The sequence below is a fragment of the Rhodamnia argentea genome, chromosome 1, assembly GCF_020921035.1.
Source record: "Rhodamnia argentea isolate NSW1041297 chromosome 1, ASM2092103v1, whole genome shotgun sequence".
In the NCBI taxonomy this organism is placed as follows: Eukaryota; Viridiplantae; Streptophyta; class Magnoliopsida; order Myrtales; family Myrtaceae; genus Rhodamnia; species Rhodamnia argentea.
In genome coordinates this window covers 26,953,325-26,977,845 of record NC_063150.1, presented here as the reverse complement: position 1 = coordinate 26,977,845, position 24,521 = coordinate 26,953,325, and the positions used below count along the sequence as shown (strand labels likewise).

At 40.0% G+C, this 24,521-nt stretch overlaps 2 protein-coding genes and 1 long non-coding RNA gene across 4 annotated transcripts in view; 1 reads left to right on the top strand and 2 right to left on the bottom strand.

Moving 5' to 3' along the window:
* Positions 1-24,148, bottom strand: LOC115753652 (disease resistance protein RUN1-like). Of its 2 annotated transcripts, XM_048273243.1 has the most exons (7): positions 23,526-24,148; positions 22,060-23,155; positions 21,478-21,828; positions 20,685-21,397; positions 20,059-20,642; positions 10,126-10,131; positions 1-98 (listed from the first exon to the last, which is right to left on the bottom strand). In XM_048273243.1, exons 1-5 carry the CDS (start codon positions 24,074-24,076, stop codon positions 20,087-20,089), a joined length of 3,267 nt encoding a protein of 1,088 aa, XP_048129200.1. In that variant the 5' UTR covers positions 24,077-24,148; the 3' UTR covers positions 1-98; positions 10,126-10,131; positions 20,059-20,086. The 2 variants fall into 2 exon arrangements, 1 of the variants encoding a protein (XP_048129200.1); XR_007197244.1 differs by lacking the exon at positions 10,126-10,131 and having other exon boundaries at positions 6-90; positions 20,006-20,642.
* The window catches only part of LOC115753688 (disease resistance protein L6-like), a 420,087-nt gene continuing 395,624 nt past the window's right edge, over positions 59-24,521 (bottom strand). The window contains exon 8 of the mRNA XM_048273242.1: positions 59-145. Coding sequence (XP_048129199.1) covers positions 95-145 — 51 coding nt within the window. The 3' untranslated portion in view covers positions 59-94. The remainder of the gene's footprint in view (positions 146-24,521) is intronic.
* LOC125313589 overlaps positions 20,521-24,521 on the top strand; it is a 48,149-nt gene continuing 44,148 nt past the window's right edge. Inside the window, exon 1 of the long non-coding RNA XR_007197252.1 lies at positions 20,521-20,597. This is a non-coding gene — a long non-coding RNA (uncharacterized LOC125313589). The remainder of the gene's footprint in view (positions 20,598-24,521) is intronic.

Below are 24,521 nucleotides of genomic sequence, written 5' to 3'. Positions count from 1 at the left end.
GAAGACAAGAGAACAATTTGTGGTCGTGGATCAAGAAGCTTTCAAGAGCAATGTGCACTTATTCCTTATCTTCTCCCTCATATTCAGATTAAGATTACGTATCCTCCCTCAGCTTCAGGTTCGAGTCTTCTCTGTCACATTTGTCAGCCTTTCAAAACGAATTCGACTGAATTCTTTGAGCAAAGCAAAAAAATAGCCTTCATATTTAATTTCTTGCAACCATATATTTCAACCTTTCGCAGGCCCTCCAAGCTCGACAGAATAGGCAACTCCAGTAAAGATTCACAGGAAGAAATCGTCAATTTTTCGAATGATTGTGGTAGTTCGCCTTGAATCTCGACCAGATTAGCACAGTTTACTATGCAAACCTCTCGCAACCCTGTCAAGCTCGACAAATCAGGGAACTTTTGTAAAGATCTACAAGATTGAATCTTCAATTTTTCCAATGACTGTGGTAGTTCGCCTTGAATCTCGACCAGATCAGCACAGCCTACTGTGCAAACCTCTCGCAGCCCTGTCAAGCTCGACAAATCAGGGAACTTCTGTAAAGATCCACAATATTGAATCTCCAATTTTTCCAATGATTGTGGTAGTTTGCGTTGAATCTCAACCAGATCACCACATTTTTCTATGCAAACCTCTTGCAGCCCTGTCAAGCTCGCCAAATCAGGGAGCTTCTGTAAAGATCCACAAGATCGAATCTGCAATTTTTCCAATGATTGTGGTAGTTTGCGTTGAATCTCAACCAGATCACCACATTCATCTAGGGAAAACTCTCGCAGCCCTATCAAGCTCGACAAATCAGGGAACTTCTGTAAATATCCACAATATTGAATCTCCAATTTTTCCAATGATTGTGGTAGTTTGCGTTGAATCTCAACCAGATCACCACATTTTTCTATGCAAACCTCTCGCAGCCCTGTCAAGCTCACCAAATCAGGGAGCTTCTGTAAAGATCCACAAGATCGAATCTGCAATTTTTCCAATGATTGTGGTAGTTTGCGTTGAATCTCAACCAGATCACCACATTCATCTAGGGAAAACTCTCGCAGCCCTATCAAGCTCGACAAATCAGGGAACTTCTGTAAAGATCCACAAGGATTAATCTTCAACTTTTCCAACGATTGTGGTAGTTCTCCTTGAATTTCAATCAGATCACCACATCTACATATGGAAACCTCTTGGAGCCCCATCGAGATCGACATACTGGGCAACTTCTGTAAAGATTCGCAGGAAAAAATACACAATTTTTCCAAAGACTCTGGTACTTCGCCATGAATCTGAACCATGTCATTGCAGTGATGTATGGAAAGCTCTCGCAGCCCCATCGAGCTCAACATATTAGGAAACTCCTGTAAAGATTTGCAGGAAGAAATATGCAATTCTTCCAAAGACTCTGGTAGTTCGCCTTGAATCTGAACCAGAGATTGACAGTAATATATGCAAACCTTTCGGAGCCCCATTGAGCTCGATAGATCAGGCAATTTCTGTAAAGATCCACAGCCAGAAATCTTCAATATTTCCAAAGATTGTGGTAGTTTGTCTTGAATCTCAATCAGATCACCACATTCATTTATTGAAACCTCTTGCAGTTTTATTAAGCTCGACATATTGAACAACTTCTGTAAAGATCCACAGGAACGAATCTTCAAAATTTTCAAAGATTGTGGTAATTCGCCTCCAATCTCAATCAGATTACCACATCCATCTATTGAAACCTCTTCCAATCTCATCAAGCTTGACATATTAGGCAACTTCCGTAAAGATGTCCATGAAGAAATATTCAATTTTTCCAAAGACCCCGGTAGTTTGCCTGGAATCTCACCCAGATCATCACAGTGACCTATGGAAACCTCTCGCAGCCTCGTCGAGCTCGACAGATCGGGGAGCTCCCGTAAAGATTTACAGTCATAAATCTTCAATTTTTCCAGAGACTCCGGTAGTTTGCCTCGAATCTCGGCTAGATCGCCACATCTTCTTACCTGAAGACTTGTTATTTCGCTCGAATTTGTCAGATCACTTAGATCAGGCAGGAACCGCAGCTGTTGAAATCCTTCAATATGCAACACTCCTGGATACTTCCGAGCAATTGCAAGAATTGCATCAACATTTAATTTTTCGCATTCGTATATACAAATCACATCCTTACCCACGAAGTTGAACAGATCGGGCAACTTCACTAACGAAGGACAGGTATGAATTCTAAGTGTATCCAAAGACAGCGGTAGTTCGCCTTCAATCTCAACCAGATTACCACACTCTCTTACGTCAAGACTCCTCAGTTTGTTTGAATTGTGTAGATCAGGTAGTACCTTCAACTGTTCAAGGCCATCAAGCGACAATTCTCGTAGGTTCTCCAAACCACCAAGGCCTTGAATCTCCGCAATTCCAGAGTAGAAAATCTCGAGAGATGATAGTTTCTTCAAACCCGATAGATTCATCGAGCGAAGTGACTCGCATTGCTCCAAACGTAAGGAGGATAAACTTGAGGGAAGCCTCGGGACGCGACCGAGATTAGGGCATGAGAGGTGAAGGGACTCGAGATGGGGAAGGAGGCTAAGGTCTGCTGACACGGTGGGCACGTAATGAGAGTCCAAGCGCAGGGTCTCCAGTTTGGTCAAGTCCACAATCCACCGTGGTATCCAATCTTCCCCAAGCCCATTAGATTTCCCACCATCACCAGGTCGGGCGAATGTCAGATCCAATTCCTTTAAATCAGTGAGGTTCGAGATATTTGGAAACGTCTCCATGCACAATTCATGCAAATGAAGAATAGTAAGACTTTCAGGAAGCTGCGGTAGTTTGTATATATCCGCCCTCTTCAATTTCAAGATGCTCAGGGATTTATTCTCGTTGATGCCACGACCTATGTTTCCATGTAAACGCTTGTCAGTTCCTCCGTAGGCTTCTACTTGTTCGAGCTTCCCAATATTCCAAAATGCATCGGGTATTTTGCTTATGTCAGTGAACTGCATCTTCACCACTTTCAAATTCCTCAACTCTCCGATGGAACGGGGTAGTTCTTCGATCGCCGTGATGGATATATCCAACTCAATCGGCGACGTCAATTCTCCGATTGATTTCGGAAGCCTCGTCAACCAGTAGCACTGTTCCGGAGATAGGTATTCCAGGCGTGTAAGACCTCTACCCGGATCGTTTGGTAGTCTCTCAAGCCTCTTACATTTGGACAAATCCAGAACTTTCAATCTCTTTATCGCCTGTAAAAGAAAAATCATGCAAAGGCTACTTTTTAATCCAATAAAACGAAATAATAAGTGTCGTCTAGTATGTGACATACCCGCATGTGGCTCCACCCTTTCCAATCATGCGTAATAGTACTATATGATAGATTAAGAATAACCACATTTTTCATGGAGAAATTTGCAATGTTAAATGTTGGGGGAATATGGCGCCACGAAAGCCATCGTAGTTGAGGGACGAGAACCGACTCCTCAAGACCATTTGATGGGGTTCCGTGCCAAAGAAGCTTGTCTTCTGCACGAAAACTTCCTTCCCAACCGTCCACTTCAAGGAATTTTAGCATTGATAGGCTCTCAAAGCCCTCGTATGTAAGACAACGCCGCCGGTCATCGTGCAACTTGATACGAAGAGCTTGAACTTCTTTACATCCCCGCCCAAAGGAAAAATTTAATAACAAAAAAAAAAAAAAATCGAAGGGGAACGCATTTATTCAAATCCACGATATTAGGTAGCTGTGTTTAGTACTATCATTCTTTTTCTCCCTGTCCGAAGGGAAAATTTAAAAACAAAAAAGTTGAAGGGAAACGCATTTATTCAAGTCTACTCTATTAAGCGATTGAGTTCGGTGCTATTATTCATATAATCTTAAAAGAGCAAAAAAGAAGGCGGGGGAAAAAAAGATTGAGGAAGTCGTAATGGTGCTACACAATACAACAAGGAACTGCCTTTTTATTCCAAAAAAAAAAACATAAACGTTTATACGGGGGAGGGGGATGATTTTACCTTATGTCCCGTGAGCAAATCCAATCCTTCCTCGGGATCCCACACTCTACTCTGCTTTTCCTTACGCATGCCACTTTTTTTAAGAATTATTTCTCTTCCAAGGTCTACGAGTTGGTCGTGCATCCACACTTCATTATCCTCATTAATCTTTATCAAAGACATGTTCCGCAAAACTTTCATGTCTGCTTTCGGGTAAAACTTAGATTCATCCCAGAAATGAACCCGAATGTCTTTGTCATATCCGATGAAAAGACAAGCTATATCGAGGAACATATGTTGTTGCCGAAAATCTAATGCATCAAAGCTTATTTTCGGTTTACTCTGAACTTCATCGCGAGGAACTCTTTCAAGCTTCTCCAATTCAGCGTCCCACATTTTCTTATCCTTTCCAGTGCGACCTAAACGTGAACCAATGACCTCAAGAGCAAGCGGAAGACCTCCAGCAATTTCTACCGCCTTCTTGGATCGGCCGATATAATCGTCCCAAGGAGTATCTCTTCCGAAAGCATGTTGGCTAAAAAGTTCAAGAGATCGAGTGGGATTCATAAGGCTAAGCTCATAACTCTTGTCCACCTCGGGAACATCAAGAATACCTTTGTTTCTTGTAGTAATAATAATTTTGGTCCCTTTGCCAAACCAATCACGCTTACCTATAAGTGCGGATATATGATTCCCTTCTTCGGCATCATCGAGAAGGAGGAGGACCATTTTATTGGACAACCTTTCTTTAATTGTCCGAATCCCTTCATCAATGTCTTTTATAACCACACATTTCTCTTTGAGGATGTCAGAGATGAGCTATTCCTGCAAGCGTTGAATGCCCTTACTTTTTTACGTTTCTCGAATATCGCGAAGAAAGCAGCAGTTCTTAAAGTTGCTCGAAAGCTCATTGTAGATAATTTTGGCGATTGTTGTCTTTCCGATGCCACCCATCCCATGGATTCCTATAATCCATGTTTCACTTGTCTCAGCACCTATCATTTTCATGATTGCATCCACGTGGTCGTCGACACTGACCAAGTCATCCGATACCGCCAAATAATCCTTTTTCAATTCTTTGAAAACCTCCTCGGTGAGTTCTTTTGCAAACTGTCCTTCTCGCCTGGCGTTTGTATGATGTCAAAAGGTGCCGAGTTAGAAAATTGGGTTCAACCATCGTATATTCTGACAAGACCAAATTGAAAATTACAGACCTATCCGACATGTGCCCTTCGAGGATTTTTTTTTTTTTTTTATTGTGCATGAATTAGCGTTGGTACTATGGGTTAATGAGTGACGTAAACTAAAAATATGTCGTTTGAAATGAAAAAGGGACAAATTCAGGACTGTACGATTATTTATCGTGATTTCTGCAACATAATCTTTAACGAAAAAAAAAATTCAATTTCAACCGATCTAACACATATGTAGAAAAAGAAAGCAATTGAAATGCATATAATTGTAAAGATATAAGCCACATCAGATGAAATGCCAAAAACAGTCACCTGTTCTCCCCCTTGCTATGCAGGTCCCATCCGTTTATTGCCCCAACTGCAGTGAGAGCAGCCTCCCATTGACATATATCCTTTTTGTCGTATCGTCCCTTCTTTTCATGTGAACGAAATGCCTTTCCATAACCCTCGGTTTGATGTCGAACCTCTGAAGGGGCCACGTCATAAAAAATGGGCATGATCTTTTGTCTTCCAGTTTTCTGGCGCTCGACCATCCGGGCTACCTCCTTGAGACACCATACGCTAGAGGCATAATTCTTCGAAAAGATAGGTATTGAGATCTTTGATTGATCAATTGCTTGGAGAAGTTCCGAGGGAAACTCTTCTCCAACCGGGAGCTTTTTGTCGTCCTTAAATGTGCGGATTCCTGCACTATCAAGACTAGTGTAAAGAAAGTCGGTAAAACCTGATCGAGTATCTGATCCTCTGAAACTCAAGAACACTTCATAATCGTGTCCTGAAGATGCCGCCGTTTCGCTGGCTGGTGGCAAAGTGGAAGGAGGAGCAGCACTCTCCACGGCGATCTGACCTGCTCTTTTCTTCTTCAGGAATACTTTGAACAGGATGGCAGCAACCGTCGCCATACAGGCCAACCACAAGTACTCAAACATCTTTGAGTTGGAAACACGGGCGGACGGTGGAACAGCAGAGATGAGAGGTAGCACTTGAGATCAGATCTCAGGCAGCAATCAAGGGGAAAGCGTTGTGATTGCTCGAATTGGTCAAATAGGAAGGATTCACTGCAGCCTGTCAAAGTTGACAAATGCAGGTTTTTCAACACCAGTGTGGGGCCCTTCCCAACCCGACTCTTCTCTTTTCTCTGCACCACCATAATGCAACTAACACAAGGGAGAGAAAATTTATAACCACGGTACCGATTTGAGATTTTTAGTATTTAAAATTAATTTAAATTAAATTATATCATTTTATAATTTTTCGTGATAAAAAATTAATTTAAAATAAATTTGTCATTACCAATTTGAAAAATTTCGTGATATATTAACAATTTAATTATCATGTGATTGAGTTCACGCACATCGATAGATTAGATGAATTATTTGTCGGGTCAACCTCATCCATAGATATACGTGAGCATGGACACATGATATCGCCGCTCCCGACTACAGCATGCGCTCCATCCCTAATCAGTGATCACATCCTTTCCTTTGCTCCTCCTTTCCCTATCAGCGCATTTGTCTTTTGCTACAGCCTAAAATTACCCAAATGTTCTCATGAGAGGAATTGTTCTCTTTTTCTCTTTCGATATGGAGTTTAACTATGTACAGGGCTGAAGGCCCCTCTTCGTCGCTTACAAAAAAAAAAAAAAAATCGAGCTAATTAGCTGAGTTGAGCCACGGCACTGCCACCGCGGCCATAAAACCACAGTTCTGTGGCCGTGCGAGGCCAGCGGGCTATGTGAATCAGGTGTGGAGCCCGAACCTGGACCACCCAACCGCAAGGCTGATGGGCGCGCTCAAGGAGCTGAAGCTCGAAGTCCACCATGCGAGCGTGAAGGACATGATGCTTCAGGCTGTGGTGGTTCGGACTCCGACTGGTATGGCGACCGAGGAGAGCCTGAGAGATGCGATTCTCGCAAAATTGGGCGAGGCATCAATCACGATTTAAGGTGTTGGTTGTCTGGCTTGTGGTTTTGTCGTGTTATTGTCATTACTAGTAGAACTTCTGTTGTTGAGTCTTCAATTGTTGTGTTGTTTGTCTGACGATTAGTTTCGTTCCCCATTTGAGTGCCATAGGATACACATTGCCGCGACAGAATCCGAGTGACGGTCCGATGTAGTTATTTGCTTTTGCAAATTACTACCGACATAAATGTTAAAGACACTTCAACATGATAATGATTTTTCGATTTTGTGATTAAACATAAAGAAGCCAATACTTGGATGTGGATCTCCTTTCTATAAGCGAAAAATGGAGTTTTGCCCTATCAATTTTGGTCAGTGAACAAGATTTTGTTCGATTCCAAGTATGTTGGACTATATTTGCATGCTGCGCATTTTGGTCAAATTAAATTACACGTAAAACCTCTTGAAAGATCTTCCACCTTATCCCTTGTTACAGAGTTTATCAACTTTCTTGTCTCATGTTTTTCTTTTTTCGTGTTTTGTTCCTTGCGGAAAGAAAATAAGTGACGAAATCGTGGAAGATGACTCAAGCGGTCGAGGAGTTCGCTCCCCGGTGGATTGACACACAAATGTGAGGGCTCGTGAATGCAATGGGCTGGCGGCAATTTGACAATAGCGAGTAGCGTTTCCCTGCATATCTAGTGTGGGATCAATTATCCATAACTTGTACGATGATCCAAGACATACTTTGAAAATCCCATGTGGCAGCTTATTTGGACTATGACGAGTTCAAAAATCTGACATTTATTTGACGTTACTTGAAAAAAAATCCATAAAATTATGCCAACGCGACACCTATTGTTTTCCAATTTTTGTGTTTGTATAAGTGATCAAGAAGTATCGTCTGTCACGGTATTTGCTAATCGAGAATACATTGTTGTCAAGCTGGTTAACAAGTACTATGTGAGGCACGGGCCGACAACACGGGAGCCAAAGCTCCGTTAACTCACCGCAGGCACAGGTTGCTACCATACAAATTTACCCAAGAATAATCATCCGAAGATTGCGTTGAGTCCATCTTCCTCATTGCTATCCCTAAATTGAGAAAAAAAATATTTTTTCTTCACTTCATCTCAAGGAAGTGCCCTTGAATTTTCCGTGTTAAAGTTCGGAAAAAGCAATTTAGGGACTTTCTAGGGTCCAAGCTACCAAGAAGCATTGTCAGTCACAATTTCGTCTAAGAGACTGGTAAAATCTAATGCCGTGGCATGCATGAACAACCGTGGATAAATAGACCTAATGCGGATGGTGTGAGTTTAGCATATTCCAAAGTGACTATAGACAACTTGTCAGAGATCTAGAAGTGATATAATACCGGTGATGGATGAGCTGACATCCTCAAAGTTGCCGGCACATGCACGAGCGATGTGAATGCACCAACACCGGCTAGACCTGACCTTCAGATTTCGATTCGGTATAGAAGTTGATTGAATGAACCGATTGACATTTGATAGGGACAGGACAACACCGGAGAGGAAGAATGAGGTGGGGGAGCCAAGGAGATTAAAAAAAAAAAATCTTGTTAGATCCGTAAAAATGTTCCATTCTTTTTTTTTCGGTAAAAAAAAAATGTTCCACTTTGGAACTCATAAGTTCTTAAGCCTTTTCAGGCGTAGATCCGAGGGTGACAAAATAAATTTTGAGATTTAAGATATAATTAATGGCGATGGCATAATGAGTAAAGTATCAAATTTCTTGAATTGAGACAATTGAAAGATCAAATTTATTCTCCGGTAGCTCTAGCCTTGGTTGTTCTCCACTGAATTTTTTGTTTTAGTAGTCAAAGTCCGAAAGTCTCGTTGCAGATTTTTTTAAATCAGACTTGTTCCATTTGAATCGAAATTGAGCTTTCCTCCGTTCAGCACGAAAGCTCCGGGGGAAAAGAGAAACTCGGTGGACTCCACTCCCTAACTCCTCCTCTTTCATAAGGGCAAAAAAGGAAACAAACAAACCTCTTGGGATTGATGCGGGGTCCACCATCAAGACCTTTGTTCTTTCACCACAGAATTTTTTTTTTTTTGGGTCTAACACCATAGAAAAATTAAAGAACTAAAACATGCATCTTATTAAAGAATATAGATATATATTAAATAACATATTCATCTCCTAATTTAAGCTCTTAAAATATTATATGATATCGGAGAACGAGATTTTAAGTTCAAATCTTTCCACCGTTACCAAACAGGCCCTTGGAAGACCTTGTTGTTTAAGTAAGTCTTTGTTTAATGGTTTGATTTATCTAATTGATGTAGTTGGCAACCATGATCACACCAATAATGCAAACGCCATATATAAATTGGTACTTCATTGTCCAGGATCAGTATCCACTCACTTCGAGTCGTCCCAAAAGCAACAAATAGAAAAAACAAAAAAAGGGACAAGTGCTGTCATAGGTCAAACATTCTGAATTGATCTATTGAAATTATTTGTCAAATCTACCTTATGGACGTCCTCTTGCAATATCTAAACTAACTTGGAAAAATTGAAATGTCAGGATATTTTTAGAGAAAATTAGATTTTATCGGGTAATATTAATTGAAAGCTTATATTCTCCGTAATAACATCGAATGTTCAAGGCAGTTTTAGTAGCAAGTGGAAAGTTTAAGATTCTCTAGAATATTAGGCTAATGCGATATGGAAAAATTTCACTTCTTCCAAAAGCGATTTTTTTTTTAAGGATTAATATGACGAAAACCTCAAATTCATACATTTATGATAAATTTACTACAAACTATTTTTTTGATTACAAAAAATCTCAAACTAGAAAACTTATTACAAATTTATCTTAAACTAATTTTTTTATCATAAAAAATCATAAACCGGTACACCTATAACAAATGTATCTTAAACTAATTTTTTGACCATAAAAAATCTCAAACTGGAACACCTATGACAAATTTGTTGTTCATTAAATTGGGTTAATATCACGAAAATCTCAAATTGATATATTTGTGATAAACAGAGGGCAAAACACTCATGAGCAGTCACGTGCCATCTAACTTATCAATTTGACTGTTAAATTTAACGAAGGCCAACGGACGGTAAATTTATCACAAGTATATCGATTTAGGTAAATTTGTCACATGTCTACCGGTTTGAAGTTTTTTATGGTAAAAAAAATAGTTTGGAATAAATTTGTCATAGGATATATCGATTTAGAATTTTTCGTGGTATCAATCATTTTTTTTATAAAAAAAAATAAAAACTATCCAGATTTTCACGCTTTTATAATATCTAAGTTCATAGATCTGTATATTCACTTTCTAAATTCTAAATAGAGATTTGATCATATCAATTAATATAACCTATATTCATTTGTCAAACTTCAAATGATGGAGAGGAAGTGCGTACCGTGTAAAAGTGCACATTCTTTTCGAACAAAATTGGAAAAGAAACCCATAATTGTTAGCTTGAAGCCATTTACTGGGAGACCTCAACCGTCGTTCACGGCGAAACTGCCCCAGAGAATCCGAGGATAGATATTGTTAAAAGCAAAGCGACAGCGGAAAGGTCCAAAGCAATAAAGCAAAGAAAAAGGAAGATGGGGTCCATCCTAGTGTGGAAGAGAAGAGCCGCCAGTGATTTAGCAGCCTGTTTGTGCTGTTCCCAAGATTTTGGTCAAAAGAAACGCGCAAGGATAAAGATTCATAATTAACTAAATCACCCTTGAAAAAGGGCGAGTAAAACACCACGAAAATTCCAGTATGTTTATGATAAATTATCTCAAATTAATTTTTCAATCACAAAAAATACCGAACTGATATATTTATGATAAATTTATCTCAAATTAATTTTTCGAGCAACAAAAAACCTAAATCAATACACATGTGACAAATTTACCATATGTTAATTATCGTCTAATTGAGTTAATACATTGTAAAAATCCAAATTAGTACGCATGTGACAAACGAAAAATAAAAACTTCAAATTGATATCTGTCAATTGCCACGTGTAATCTAATTTAATAATATGATGGTAAAATGTAATGAAAGCTAACAAATGATAAATTTAATGTAGGTGTACTAATTTGAGATTTTTTGGTATTGACCTGAAAAAAATAGCCCTATGCTCTTTGCTTAGGCATTGGCACAACCCCTTATTGCTAACAAGGCCCCGTTGTTAATGTACAAGCTAGGGAAAAGTAAAAATGTTGAAGTTCAAGTCTCTTGCGGGCTCGGACGACGACGTTGACGATGACGACACAACGACAACTCGGGGTACCGTGCCACCCCTCCATTTGACCGCTCGAGTCAACCGCCATTCATCCTCGTCATCGCCACCCAGCAGCGAATCACTAGCGGTCCTTCTGCCCGTGAGCCGTGTTGACCCGAGATTCGCGAACTTGCAACCCCCAGCCCCTCTGCGATGCCACGGCTCCCTCTACTGACCCACCGCTTGAGGACCCACGTGCGCCGCAAACCCGCGAGCCCTGTGCCGCCTCCACGCCTGCGAGTTGTCGCCGTATCATCGTCATCCTAATGGTCGCCGAGTATTGTATAAATATAAATGTTATAAATAAACGTTATTATAAATATCAAAAAATAAAAAAATAAAATGTGCGGCTACAAAAAGAAAATGAAAATAAAAAAATTTAAATGAGGCGCCTGGCCGGCCTGGGCATCGCACATGCCCTAAATCTATAATTTTTTTTAAAAAACACTTAAATTGATATTTTTTTTAATCATATTTTCGAAAAAAGCCCTAAGAAAAGTGGAATGCACTATATTCTTGCTTTGCTTTTGCCCTTTGTGCTCCCTCCACCGCAGCCCCAACACTCTCCGAGGTGCGTTCCCTCTCCCTCTCTTGAATAATGGACAACATCACTCACTCCGTCGCCGCCGCCGCCACAACCCAAGAAAACCCCACCACTACCATTTCCACCACCAGCGACAGCTCCTCCTCTATCACCACCACCACCACCAGCACAAGGAAGTGCAAGGGCAAAGGAGGCCCCGACGACAATAAGCCCCGTTACAGGGGGTGCGGCAGCGGAGATGGTACAAGTGGGTAGCCGAAGATCCGGGAGCCCCGGAAGGGCACCCACAGGTGGATCAAATTTATTCTCCGATAACTTTAGCTTTGATTATACTCCACTAAACCTTTTGTTCTAGTAAATTGAAAGTCCAAAAGTCTCATTGCACATTCTTTAAACCTGACTTCTTCCATTGGAATGAACATTGAGCTTCTTCCTCCATTACCTCGAAAGCTCGCGGAAAAAGAGTAAAAATAGGTTGGATCCACTGCCTAACTCATACTCTTCTTTAGGAAGACTTTTGGTATGACTTTCCGGTTTGTCATTGAACTTAGAAGCCAGGACTGGGGTGAATATGCATAGAGTCGTGGGGCCAGTTTTGCTGCAAAATTTGGTCAATAAGGATGATTCCTTGCACTTGCTCTTCGTCAAAGCACTTTCCTAGCGATCAATCAAATTAAGAAAAGATTAAGTTCATTTCGGGGCGAACCATGTTTCGCATTTAACCCCTCGTTGGTGTCAATAAATTGCTCATCGCAAAGCGTTCCAGTCGGACGTAAATCCATGCTTTGTGCCGATGATTGTACAAAATAATGATTAAAATAGAGAACACAAAAGCACAGTCTTGTGTCAACGTGAATGGAAAAAAGGGGATAAGGACACCATAAGTGCCATCACTTTTTTTAAAAAATTCACCGCAAGTATTATGGAACATAGGATTTATGGCACTTGAGTGAACATTTTAAAACATAAATTGGTACTTAAGTGATCGATTGAAAGTTACGGCACTCAAAGGAACGTTTTCTAGAAGTTATGGCGCCCAAATAGTCGGAAAAAAAAAAATTACGGCACTCAAATAAGCGTTGTACTCAAGTTATGACACTTGTACTATACTTATCTCGAGAAAAAATATTCATGAGTACCGTGACGTGACCTATTAGATTAGATACCATTTGCAGTCCAACTCAATTATCATTTCGAAATCCCTCATCGAACTAGGAAGCCTCTCCAATGACTAACGAGGTTATAACGAACAAAAAAAAAAAAAAGGAGAAGATATCGATTCCTCCTGATCTCAAGTATGAAAGTTCTTTGTTTCAGATGATGTTTTCGAAGGTGTGGCTCTTCACTCTCTCTGTTAATGCTTGTAGATTATCCATTACAAAAGATAAGAACTTGCAGACAGTGCCAGACTAGTTCATGTCAGACTTTTAGAATTGGGAAATTTTATGCGACACTTCTATTCATCTGGAACTAAACGTGGCTCGTTATTTCAGATTTACCTCAATGCTTGATAATATCATACCGAGTCCATTCGCAACTGGAAACAGCCAGTTCTTAATTTAATTAAGAATTGTAACAGCTCCTCTTGAACTCCTATGAATCCAACTTAACAGCCGTGCTTTAACCGGAAAAACAAGCTAGACATGCTTTTATCGCTGTGGAGTATTTATTTTCTTCGCAGTGTTGGTTATTGGCTGGCGTAGACATTCAGTAGAGAGTTCAAGTCTCTTGAGTTGAGAAAGTTGCGCAATATCTAGTGATAAGGTGGTCATTATCGAAGAGGACATCTCTAAAGACTCCATTTCGTTTAACCTACCAATCCACTGGGGATAGAATCTTGCACAAGCTTTTCAAGCTCCAGCCCTTCCGGGTCAACAGGGTGAAGAGAGCTTCGGCTTTCCCAGGACGAATCTCTCGAGCTTCTCAAGTGCGAGTGACCAGAAATGCCATCCACTCGGTATAAATATACAGACAGATAAGACTTTCTGGGAGCCTTGGTACTTGGTGTATCTTAGTACATGTCAACTTTTTAGATCTCGTAAGATGAATATCTCAATAAATATCGGAATTTATATTAGCAAATTTTCACTTAGCTCTGCATCTTCTAGCCTTTCCAGGTTCCATACTGCAGTACATATCGATCTTATGGCAGAGAAGCTCATTTTCAGCACTTTCAAATGCTTCATGCTCCCGAACGAATCAGGCAGCTCTTCTATGTCCATGGTCGACATATCCAACTCATCAAGTGATTCCAAATTCCAGATTGAGTTTGGTAGCATCTATCCATTTGCAGTCTCTCAAAGACTAGTGTTCAAGGCTTACAAGGGACTCAATCGAGTTGGGAAGCTCCATGATCCAAGCTCCTTGCAGAGATAGCATAGATAGGGACGTCAGGTGACTGATTGAAGGTTTTATAGTCAGTGAGGAACAATGGCAAGCACTGAGAATTGGTGGACTCTTCAATCCTTGAAATTCAAGCATTTAAAACATTCCATTTTGCCAGGCTCCTCAGGGAGGTCGTGGAGAGTCCTACAGAAATTCAAATTCAATAAGACGAAGCGCTGTAACTGACTGATAGACCTATCGATCTGGACCAAGATTTTGCATTTCTCTAGGATCAATCTTCCTAAATTCACGGGTACCTGAAATCTGGCATCTAACAGCACCGTTTGGACAACGAAAGGTCCACCTGATATTACTGAATTGAGGCCATACAACAATCCCTTTCAAGGCAGAAATTCATGTCCACTTTTCCCTTTCATCTTGATGTCTGTCCGCTAAAACCTGCATGCGAATCGAACAAAGCCAATTTCAGGCAAGATTGTCAACATAACTTTCCCCAAAATCATGCACCGCTCACCAGTTAGTCTGAAATTCACACCAGTAGCTCTTACAATGCCTGAACCAGTCCGAGCCAAAATGCTAATGTGGAGACAAGCTCCAAAAAAGAAGATAGGACCCAAATTTGTCCAAAAGCACGTCTCATTCTATCAAGGCTATAATACAACACAAGGCATCGCCGTGCAGTCGTTCTGAACGTTGCCATCTTAGCCAAACTTTCTTCAGTGTCCTCAAGCAAATGATGAAATCACTGAATCTGACACCGAATGAGCCGCCAACAAAAGATGATCTAGGGCAATTCAGGAAAGATCTTAATTTTTTTGTCCCCTCCTTCCTTTATTAACCAGTAGCGTTCAATTGCCATCCATTGCTGTAGATTGAATTCGAGCAATAGGAACAAAGTTCACAGTGAATGATCCCTCTGGAGTACAATTGGATTTTGTTCAGAGCATATAACTGATGAGCCTCGTGTTGTACCTGGTTGGTCCAGTTAAGCCCATAGATTACGAAGTTTGGATCAATGCAACACCCAGAATATGGTCACATTGATCGAATTTCCTTATATCTGTTAGATAAAAATCTCAAATTCTGCTGTTTCTACTTTGGGATATAATTTGGGTATTGCTCATATTCAGCTTTTCTCCTGTTGAGTAATGGGCTGAAGCCTGTAGGTTTTAGTGGAGCAGTTTTGTGGGAAAGTGGGAGCTTGCAATTGAATGGGCTTGTGACCAAATTTCAATCGGAAATTTTAAAAAAGTTTTCACGTTTACCTAGAGTAGTTGTTGTTGTTACGCAGCAGGTTTCACCATTTCAGTACAATAAAATTATGGACTGATGCAAAGCTTACTATTGCAGGTTTACATGTCAGATTTGACAGAACTTTAGCTGGACATGTCCTAATTGTGATGGAAAGAGCAAGTTAATTTGACAACCTTTTAATAGAACGTTGTTGCTGAGGTTGCGCGAAGAAGGGATCCTCAATACTAAATAGCAAATTGATGATATGGGGAGATTTTGTGGGCGTATGCTGCCTTGTCTTATGAGCTTCTAAACTGGTTATTAACACCTTTTTCGATCTGAAAGCAGGGGTTCGATGTCATTGAACTGATAGTTGACAGTCAGCACTGCTTACAGGTATATAATTCTTCTTTAAGTGCGTTATCAATTTGGATGCTTGTGATGCCTCTATGTTTTAATTGCATCCAATTGTTTGTTCTTATATCTAAACCAATAGTACATACATAAGTAACGGTAGGGGCCAAGGACCTTAATGCAATGGTTGTAGCTTTCGGAGGTACTCAAGAACATAGGTATGCATGTTAACTTTAGAAATTCTTCTCCTTATGATCGACAGGAAAAGGATTTGATGAAAATTTAAGCTCAGAAGAGCAGCCTCAGTGAATGCACACGCAAGGCACCTGGGTCTGCTGTCCATACTAACGAAAAATGGGTGAATCATTTCCACCGAGACACCAAAGTTACTTTCTTGTAATTTTAGATGGAGTCAAGAGGAGATCACGAACTTCACTTATTTTGTTCTGTGAAAAATTCTGTCGCGTCATTTTATTCACTTGAGCTTTCTAGTTAGTGAGTACTTCTATTTATATCTACCACACAGAATTGGGTTCAAGATCTCTACTGAAAACAGCTTGACATAAACTACCCTGACATGCCTGATGCCATGGTGAGTTCTAGATATGATATGCCTCTTGCGACATTTGGATACTTCTGATTTGGATTGAGTTACCGTCTTACTCTATTGATTGTTGCTTAGATTCATCATGGATTACATTATGCTTTTCACAGTACGATAATTCAACCTGGTATTTTGGATGTTGTTATAATAGCCAAGGATTTGTATGGAGACATCAACGTCATGGTGACAGGGCATTCTATGGGAGGGGCTATGGCATCCTTTTGCAGACTTGATCTTGTGGTAAGATAAACTATAAAATTGTTATGGTTGGGACTTGTGAACTTTATTTGCCTTTTTGTTTTATCGAGTTCTTCCACCTGTTCAGTTTTGGTCTGTTAAGAGTTATCTGGAATTCTCTGCCCAGCTCTACCGTGAAGGGTCTGGACTCGTTATGTGGATCTTGAACTTTCTATGGCTGTCATATTTATATTCACAATTTGTCATACATAGGATCTTGTTTTCTAACGTTTTTGGTAAATCAAACCATAGATAAAACACAAGCAGAATGGGGTGCAAACAGCACTTTACGCGAACCACCCATTATTGAAGTATCTAGTTGCGTGAATTGAGTTGTACATGTTAAGCTTTGGAGCTTCTAATTATTCTAAGTTTACTAATGCTTATAATTATTGGCAACTAGCTCGAAGACAGCCACAGATAAACATATTGCTGTCAGATAATGGGAAAATGATTTCATTCCCCGTGCTTCTCTGGCGACTAATCATAATCTTTTCTATGCCAGTGTTCACATGTAATTGGAATTTTCCCTTTGTTGCATGTATGGCTGTATAATATAGGATTTGGTAGTCTGGTTTATCAGGTTGAGAATGTTTGTGATAGCTCTGGAGAAGATCCATCATGCAGTAGGTAATGAGGTAGTTTCAGTCATTGCTACTTGTTCAAGAGATTAGCTTGTGGACTTGACATGTAGATGCAACAAGTCATGTGACAGACTAGCTTCTTCTAGATAATATCAGTCCTTTGCTGCTAGGAATATATGTGGATGACCGATGGGAGTGTGTATCTGTTGATTGGTAACTGCTAAAAGTATCGCGGACCATTTAGTCTAGTATGGTTTGGAGTTAATGGCTGAGACATGGGGATCGTGCAAAATCATCATGGACGCACAATTGAAGGAATATATAGGCAAAGATATCAAAGGAAATCATATGCTTTCCAGGAATCCTTCTGCTTCTGCATTGAGGCTGCCTCGGACTCCGATGCCAAGAACAACTTCAGCTAAACTGGTCCTGGATCGGTACCTGGTTTCTCAAAGATCGTTAGGGACCTCTATGGGACGGTCATGAAATGCATTCCATTGATCTGTTGTCCATATCCATCACAAGATGCGTAAGAGCTCTTCTAAAATTCGCTCTGAACGTAAATAGAGCGAAATCGAATGTGTCATCCTCGTAAATACAACTCCAGAATTTCTAGTGCATGAGTTCACAAATTTACCAGTCAATCTAATCTTGGGCGTGTGGCTTTGTTTACCAGACTTGATAAGACCTAATAAGTATGTGTGGATGCTGAGTTGAGCTATCAGAGTTGAATCGCCGGTTATTTTCCTTTTCTTTATTATTATTATTATTTTTTTGGGGTTGAACTCGTACTGAACTTCACAAAATTGGCAGATGTGTGAACTTCAGAACTGTGAGAGTTGCACGGTCAGGCAATTAACCAATTTGATAAGGTGAAACAAAGGGTGCCTTGGGGGACCACTGCTCAATCTAATAACCTTACCCTCTGCAAACTCCTTCCTGGCAGGGAGTTATGCGCATTAACTGTTAGATCAAGTCATCTTGGAAACAGATGACGACCTTGTCTTGCATCATTTCCACTGGCAAACTTTGCTAAATCTCAACTTTTAGGAGGTAAGCAATTTATATCATCTTGGCTTTGACATGTAACACTGATCAGCCTTTGGAATGAAAGTTGTAAGTTTTTACCGTCTTTTTTCCTGATATGCATGAATTAGTATCAGTGGAAACATGAAATACTAAATTTCCTTCATCATTTTAAAAGATATTATTGCTAATTATTACCATTCAAAGCACATTGTGCAAGAGACCAATCAAGTCCTTGACACCGTATAATGAGTTAGAGTTTGTACGTTAACGTAAAAGTCAGAGTACAACACCAAAAGTGCTGGGAAAGATATATTGTCGTCACATTTATATCTTCCTCTACTTGATGAGTTGGATGTAAATTGTACGCATTAACAACCTGCACATACAGATCCCATAAATTTCTCTTTCTTGTTATCGAGATGAAAAACTCAACCCGCCATGGAGGACTTTTGTCGGGGATTGATGCTTCTTGTCAATGTTGAAACCTAAAGCTCCATTCCAAGGATAACCAAAAGGTGAATGACAGTTTATGTCACTGATTAAAGCCTACACAAATGAATATGTCCTTCATTGTTAAGGTTTACAACCCAGCAAGTTAATATTTATAAGGCATGGATATCGGCTTCAAATTTAAAGTACAACCCAATAAGTTTCGAGGATCTCATATAAAGGACCAATGCGTAAATTGACAAAATTAATGCACTTGAAGGTAGCACAACTAGCATCAATTTGACCTTTCTTTATTTGTGAGAAACTTGATTCGCCAACCAAAACCATCAAAAGAGAATATGCCTGAAGCACATCGAGCTCATGAAATAGATCGAAAGAAATCACGATCCCATTTCATGAGTAGTTTATAGCCATCCATCTTAAGGTAGAGAGTGGTTGCAAAAGGGCCGGTATCTAACCATACAAGGGTCCAAGTTTCAAGTCGACTTGCCAAATTTGTGATTCTAATTTAGAATAAAAAACACGATTCTCCTAAGCAATGCCAGACATCGCGTCATTGGAACCTCTTCAAGTTGAAACAGTCAGGCCTCTCCCATGTTGTACCCTCTCTGCTAAGTACTTCAGCCCGATCAACTTACATTGAGGATGTCAAGGCCTTCAATCAACAATTCTTCCAGAGATTCTGGTAGTTTGCAATGAGCAAAATCCACATTACTAGAAGAATCTAGTGCAACTGACTTCCAAAATTTTCAAATGAGTTTCAAGATTAAAGAGCTCCAGAATTCATAGATTACCCAAATAGTCAAGGCCTTGAATCTCTACTATTGCAAAGTTCTCCATTATTTACCGTGTAATGAAGTTATCTCCAATGCTAAGCAAGTTTATCAACTTTGAAATATGGGAAGCAGCAAATTGACAATGATCTCTAATAATTTGTTGCATATCAAATAGAAACAATGCAATCGACATGCATACCTCCAGCTGGGAAACATAAAGACAAGGAGAATCCATCCAAAGAAAATATAGCTAAAAAAGCCAAAACCAAACTAGGAAAACAGAACGAATATTTGTAAATTTACCTGTGGCTGTACAGAGCTATCATAATTTCAATACCTTCATCGGTATCGGATTTTCAGTCATCAATTCATGAAAAGGTAATTGAAAAGTGGATCTGAAACTTCTCTTTTCATATCCATGAAAGAAGGGAAAACAATGATGGTGAGATGAAATAAGTTACCACAATTTATTTAAAGTTTGAGCACAAGGAAAAAATTTGTGGTCGTCTCTCTCAGATTCATGTTCAGGTTCGTCCGCTTCTGTGTTCAGTTCAGATTCAAATTCCTCTCTCTTCTCCCTCAGATTCATATTCAGGTTGGTCAGACTTCTCCCACAAATTCAATTGACTTCTCCGAGCAAAGCGAAGAAATTTCCTCCACATTTAATTCCCTGCAGTGATTTACTTCAACCTTTCGCAGTCTCATCGAGCTTGACATATTAGGCACCTTCTGTAAAGATCCACAGTAAATAATCTCTAGTTCTTCCAAAGATTGTGGCAGTTCGCCTTGAATCTCGACCAGCTCATGACAAGCTGCTACTCGAAGACGGCTTAGCTTGTTTAAATTGCTTAGATCAGGTAGTATCTCCAACTGTCCAAGGTACCAAAGCTCCACATGTCGTAGGTTCTCCAAACAATCAAGGCCTCGAACCTCTGCGATTGCAGCGTGCGAAATCCTTAGAGAAGATAGATTCTTCAAATTCGAAAGATCCTCCATCCAGCAAAGTGAGTAGCACTCGTGCAAATTCAAGAAGGATAATCTTGAGGGAAGCCTCGGGAGGCGACGCAGATTAGGGCACTTGAGGTCAAGCTTCTTGAGTTGAGGAGGGAGGGTAAGGTCTGTTGGCGAGGTAGTCACATGCTCAGAGTCCAGTATCAGAGACTCCAGTTTGGTTAAGTTCTCAATCCACCGTGGCATCGGATATTCCACAAGCCCATCAGATTTCCAACCATAATCAGGTGGTGGGCCAAAGCTCAGATGCAGTTCCTTCAAATTAGCGAGGTTTGAGAGATCCGGTAACCTGTCCATGTACAGCGAATGCAAATCTAGAGTGACAAGGCTTTCAGGAAGCCTGGGAAGCGCGTGTATACGCGCACCAACCAATCTCAAGATCCTCAGGGATTGATTCTCGTAGATGCAATTGCCAATTCTCACATGGATTCCAAAACTATTTAAGCCTTCTATTTCTTCGAGCTTCCCAATCGTCCAAAGGGCCTCTGGTATTTCGCTTATTTCGCTGTCCCACATCTTCACTACTTTCAAATTCTTCAGATTTCCGATGGACTGAGGCAGTTCTTTGATCGACGTGTAGGACATATCCAACTCAATCAGTGATTCCAAATTTCCAATGGAATCCGGAAGCCTCACTAACAATTTGCAGTAATTTAGAGATAGGTACTCAAGTCTTGCAAGATCTCTACCCAGCTCGTCTGGCAAACTCTGAAGATTCTCACAATAGCTTACATCTAAGAAAACTAAGCTTTTCAAATGACAAATCGACGTATCAATTTCTCTTAATAATATACAGCTCTCTAAGATCAAACGCTCTAAATTCGAACAAGGAGAGAAGACGGGGGTTCTCTCCAAGTGTAGGCAACGGGCCAAATTCAAAACTTTCAAATTCCTCATAACCTGTAAAAGAAAAATCATGCAAAGGTAACTATTGAATTTAATAAGACGAAATAATTAGTGTTGTTTAGCATATAACATACCTTTATGTGGCTCCATCCTTTCCAATTATGTGTAATTGTACTCTCAGATAGGTCAAGAATGACTACATCCTTCATGGAGAAAGCTGTTATCTTAAATGTTGGGAGAATATCATGCCAAGAAAGCCATCGTAACTGTGGAAGGAGGTCTGAATTCTGCAGGAAATCATTGGTTGGAAGAACATTTGATGGCAATTCGCCCCAGAGAAGCCTCTCTTCTACACGAAAATGTTCCTTCGAACCGCCAACTTCAAGGAACCTTAGATTTGATAATGTCTTAAAGTTGTCGTAGGTAATACAGTGCTGCCACTCATGGTCAAGCTTGAGACGAAGAGCTTCCACTTTTTTATTTCCCTGCAAGAACAAAAATGTTGGAAGGGAAACGCATTTATTCGAGTCCACTATATTAAGCGATTGAGTTCAGTGCTATTGTTCCTATAATCTTAAAAGGGCAAAAACAAAAAAACAAAAAAAAAAATTTGAGAAAGTCGTAATGATGCTAGGCAATACAACGAGGAACTGCCTTTTTTGTTAAAAAAAAAAAATAATCCATAAACTTTTCTATGGGGAGGGTTATAATTTTACCTTATATCTCATGAGCAAATCTAATCCTTCCTTGAGATCCCACACTCTACTTTGCTTCTCCATCCGCATGTCACTTTTTTGACGGACTATTTCTCGTCCAAGGTCTCTGAGTTGATCGTGCATCAACACTTTATTATCCTCATTAATCTTTATCAAAGACATGTTCTGCAAAACTTTCATGGTTACTTTTGGGAAAAAATAAGATTCATCCCAGAAATGAACCAGAATGTCTTTGTCATATCCAATAAAAAGACAAGCTATATCGAGGAATATAAGCTTTTGCCGAAAATCTAATGCATCATAACTTATTTTCAGTTTACTCTGAACTTTATCATGAGGAACTCTTTCAAGCATCTTCAATGTGGCATCCCACATTTCCTTTTTAGTGCGACATAAAAGTGAACCGATGACCTCAAGAGCAAGCGGAAGACCTCCAGCAATGCATATCGCCCTGTTGGATTGCTCGATATAATCTTCTAACGGAGAATCTCTTCCGAAGGCATATTTGCTAAAAAGTTGAAGAGATCGAACGGGATCCATAATGCTAAGCTCATAACTGTGGTCCACTTCGGGAATATCAAGAATGCCTTTGTTCCTTGTAGTAATAATAATTTTGCTCCCTTTGCCTAACCAATCACGCTTACCTACAAGCGCATTAGTATGATTCTCTTCTTCCACATCATCGAGAAGGAGGAGGACTCTTTTATTAGACAACATGTCTTTAATTGTCTGAGTTCCTTCATTAGTGTCTTTTATATCCATGCATTTTATTTTGAGGATGTCAAAGATGAGTTGATTCTGTAAGAATTGAATGCCTTTACCTTTTGACGTTTCTCGAATATCGTGAAGAAAACAACAATTCTCAATGTTGTGTGAAAGCCTATTGTAGATCATTTTGGCAATAGTCGTTTTTCCGATGCCACCCATCCCGTGAATTCCTATAATCCGTGTTTCACTAGTCCGAGCACCTATCATTTCCATGATAGCATCCACATGATTGTCGACACCGACCAAGTAATCTGATATGACCAAATAGGCCTTTTTCAATTCTTTGTAAACCTCCTCGGTGAGTTCTTTTGCAAACTCTCCTTCTCGCCTAGTGTTTGTATGAGATCAAAAGGCAACGAGTTAGAAAACTGTGTTCAACCATGCTATGTTCTGACAAGACCAAATTGAAAATTACGGACCTATCCAACATGTGTTCTTCGAGGATTTATTTTTTATTGTGCATGAATCAACGTTAGTACTATGGGCTAATGAGTGACCTAAACTAAAAATATGCTGTTTGAAATGAAAAAGTACAAATTTGGGATTGTGCAATTATTTGGCGTGATTTTGCGCCTTAATTTTAACAGAAAAAAAAATTCAATTTCGACCGGTCTAACACGTGTAGAAAAGAAAGCAATTGAAATGCATGTAATTGTAAAGATATAAGGCACATGAGACGGAACACGAAGAGCAGTCACCTGTTGGACATGCTGTGCAGGTTCCAACCGTTTATTGCCCCAACTACATTGAGAGCATTCTTCCACTCTTGCATAGTTTCTTCGTCATGCCGCTTCTTGTTTTTATGTGAACGAAATGCCTCTCCATAGCCTCCAGTTTGGTGTCGAACCTCTGAAGGTGCCACATCATAAAAAATGGGCAAGATCTTTTGTTTTCCAGTTTTTTGGCGCTCGACCATTTGGGCTACCTCCTTCAGACACCATACGCTAGATGCATAACCCTTTGAAAAGATAGGTATTGAGATCTTTGACTGATTAATTGCTTGGAGAAGTTTTGGGGCAAACTCTTCCCCAACGCGGAGCTCTTCGTCGTCCTTGAATGTGCGGATTCCTGCATTATCAAGACTAGTGTAAAGGAAGTCGGTAAAACCTGATCGAGTGTCTGCTCCTTTAAAACTCAAGAATACTTCATAGTCATATCCGGATGAAGTAGCCATTCCGTGACTACAAGAAGGGCTTGTCGTTGTTCCATCGTATTCACAGATGCGTCGTTTTTTTGCACTTCCCTCCATTGATCTCACGTGATCTCCCCTTCAAGAGAAAAAATGAACAAGATAGCAGCAAAAAAAGCGGGTGCCAGAGATGGAAAAGTTTAGATGCCAAAACTAACAAATCAAGGTCTCTCTGTAGGTCACTAAACTTGGAAACGAGGATTGGCTAAAAAATGCAGAGAGTCGAGGGCCAGTTTGCTCGAATTGGTCAATGAGAAAGATTGACTGCAGCCTGTCAAAGTTGGCGAAATGCAGGTTTTCAACACAGCAAAAAGACTTTCGACCAAAAAAAAAGCAAAAAGACAGAGTGGGCCCTTCCCAACCCCATTCTTCTCTTTTCTCTGAACCATCGTAACCCAACTGAAAATCTTTTCTTGCTCGTTCTTTTTGTATTATGGAATTTTAATTAAAGTTAATATAATGAAAAATTCTAAGCTTGTATATATGCGATAAATTTATCCTAATT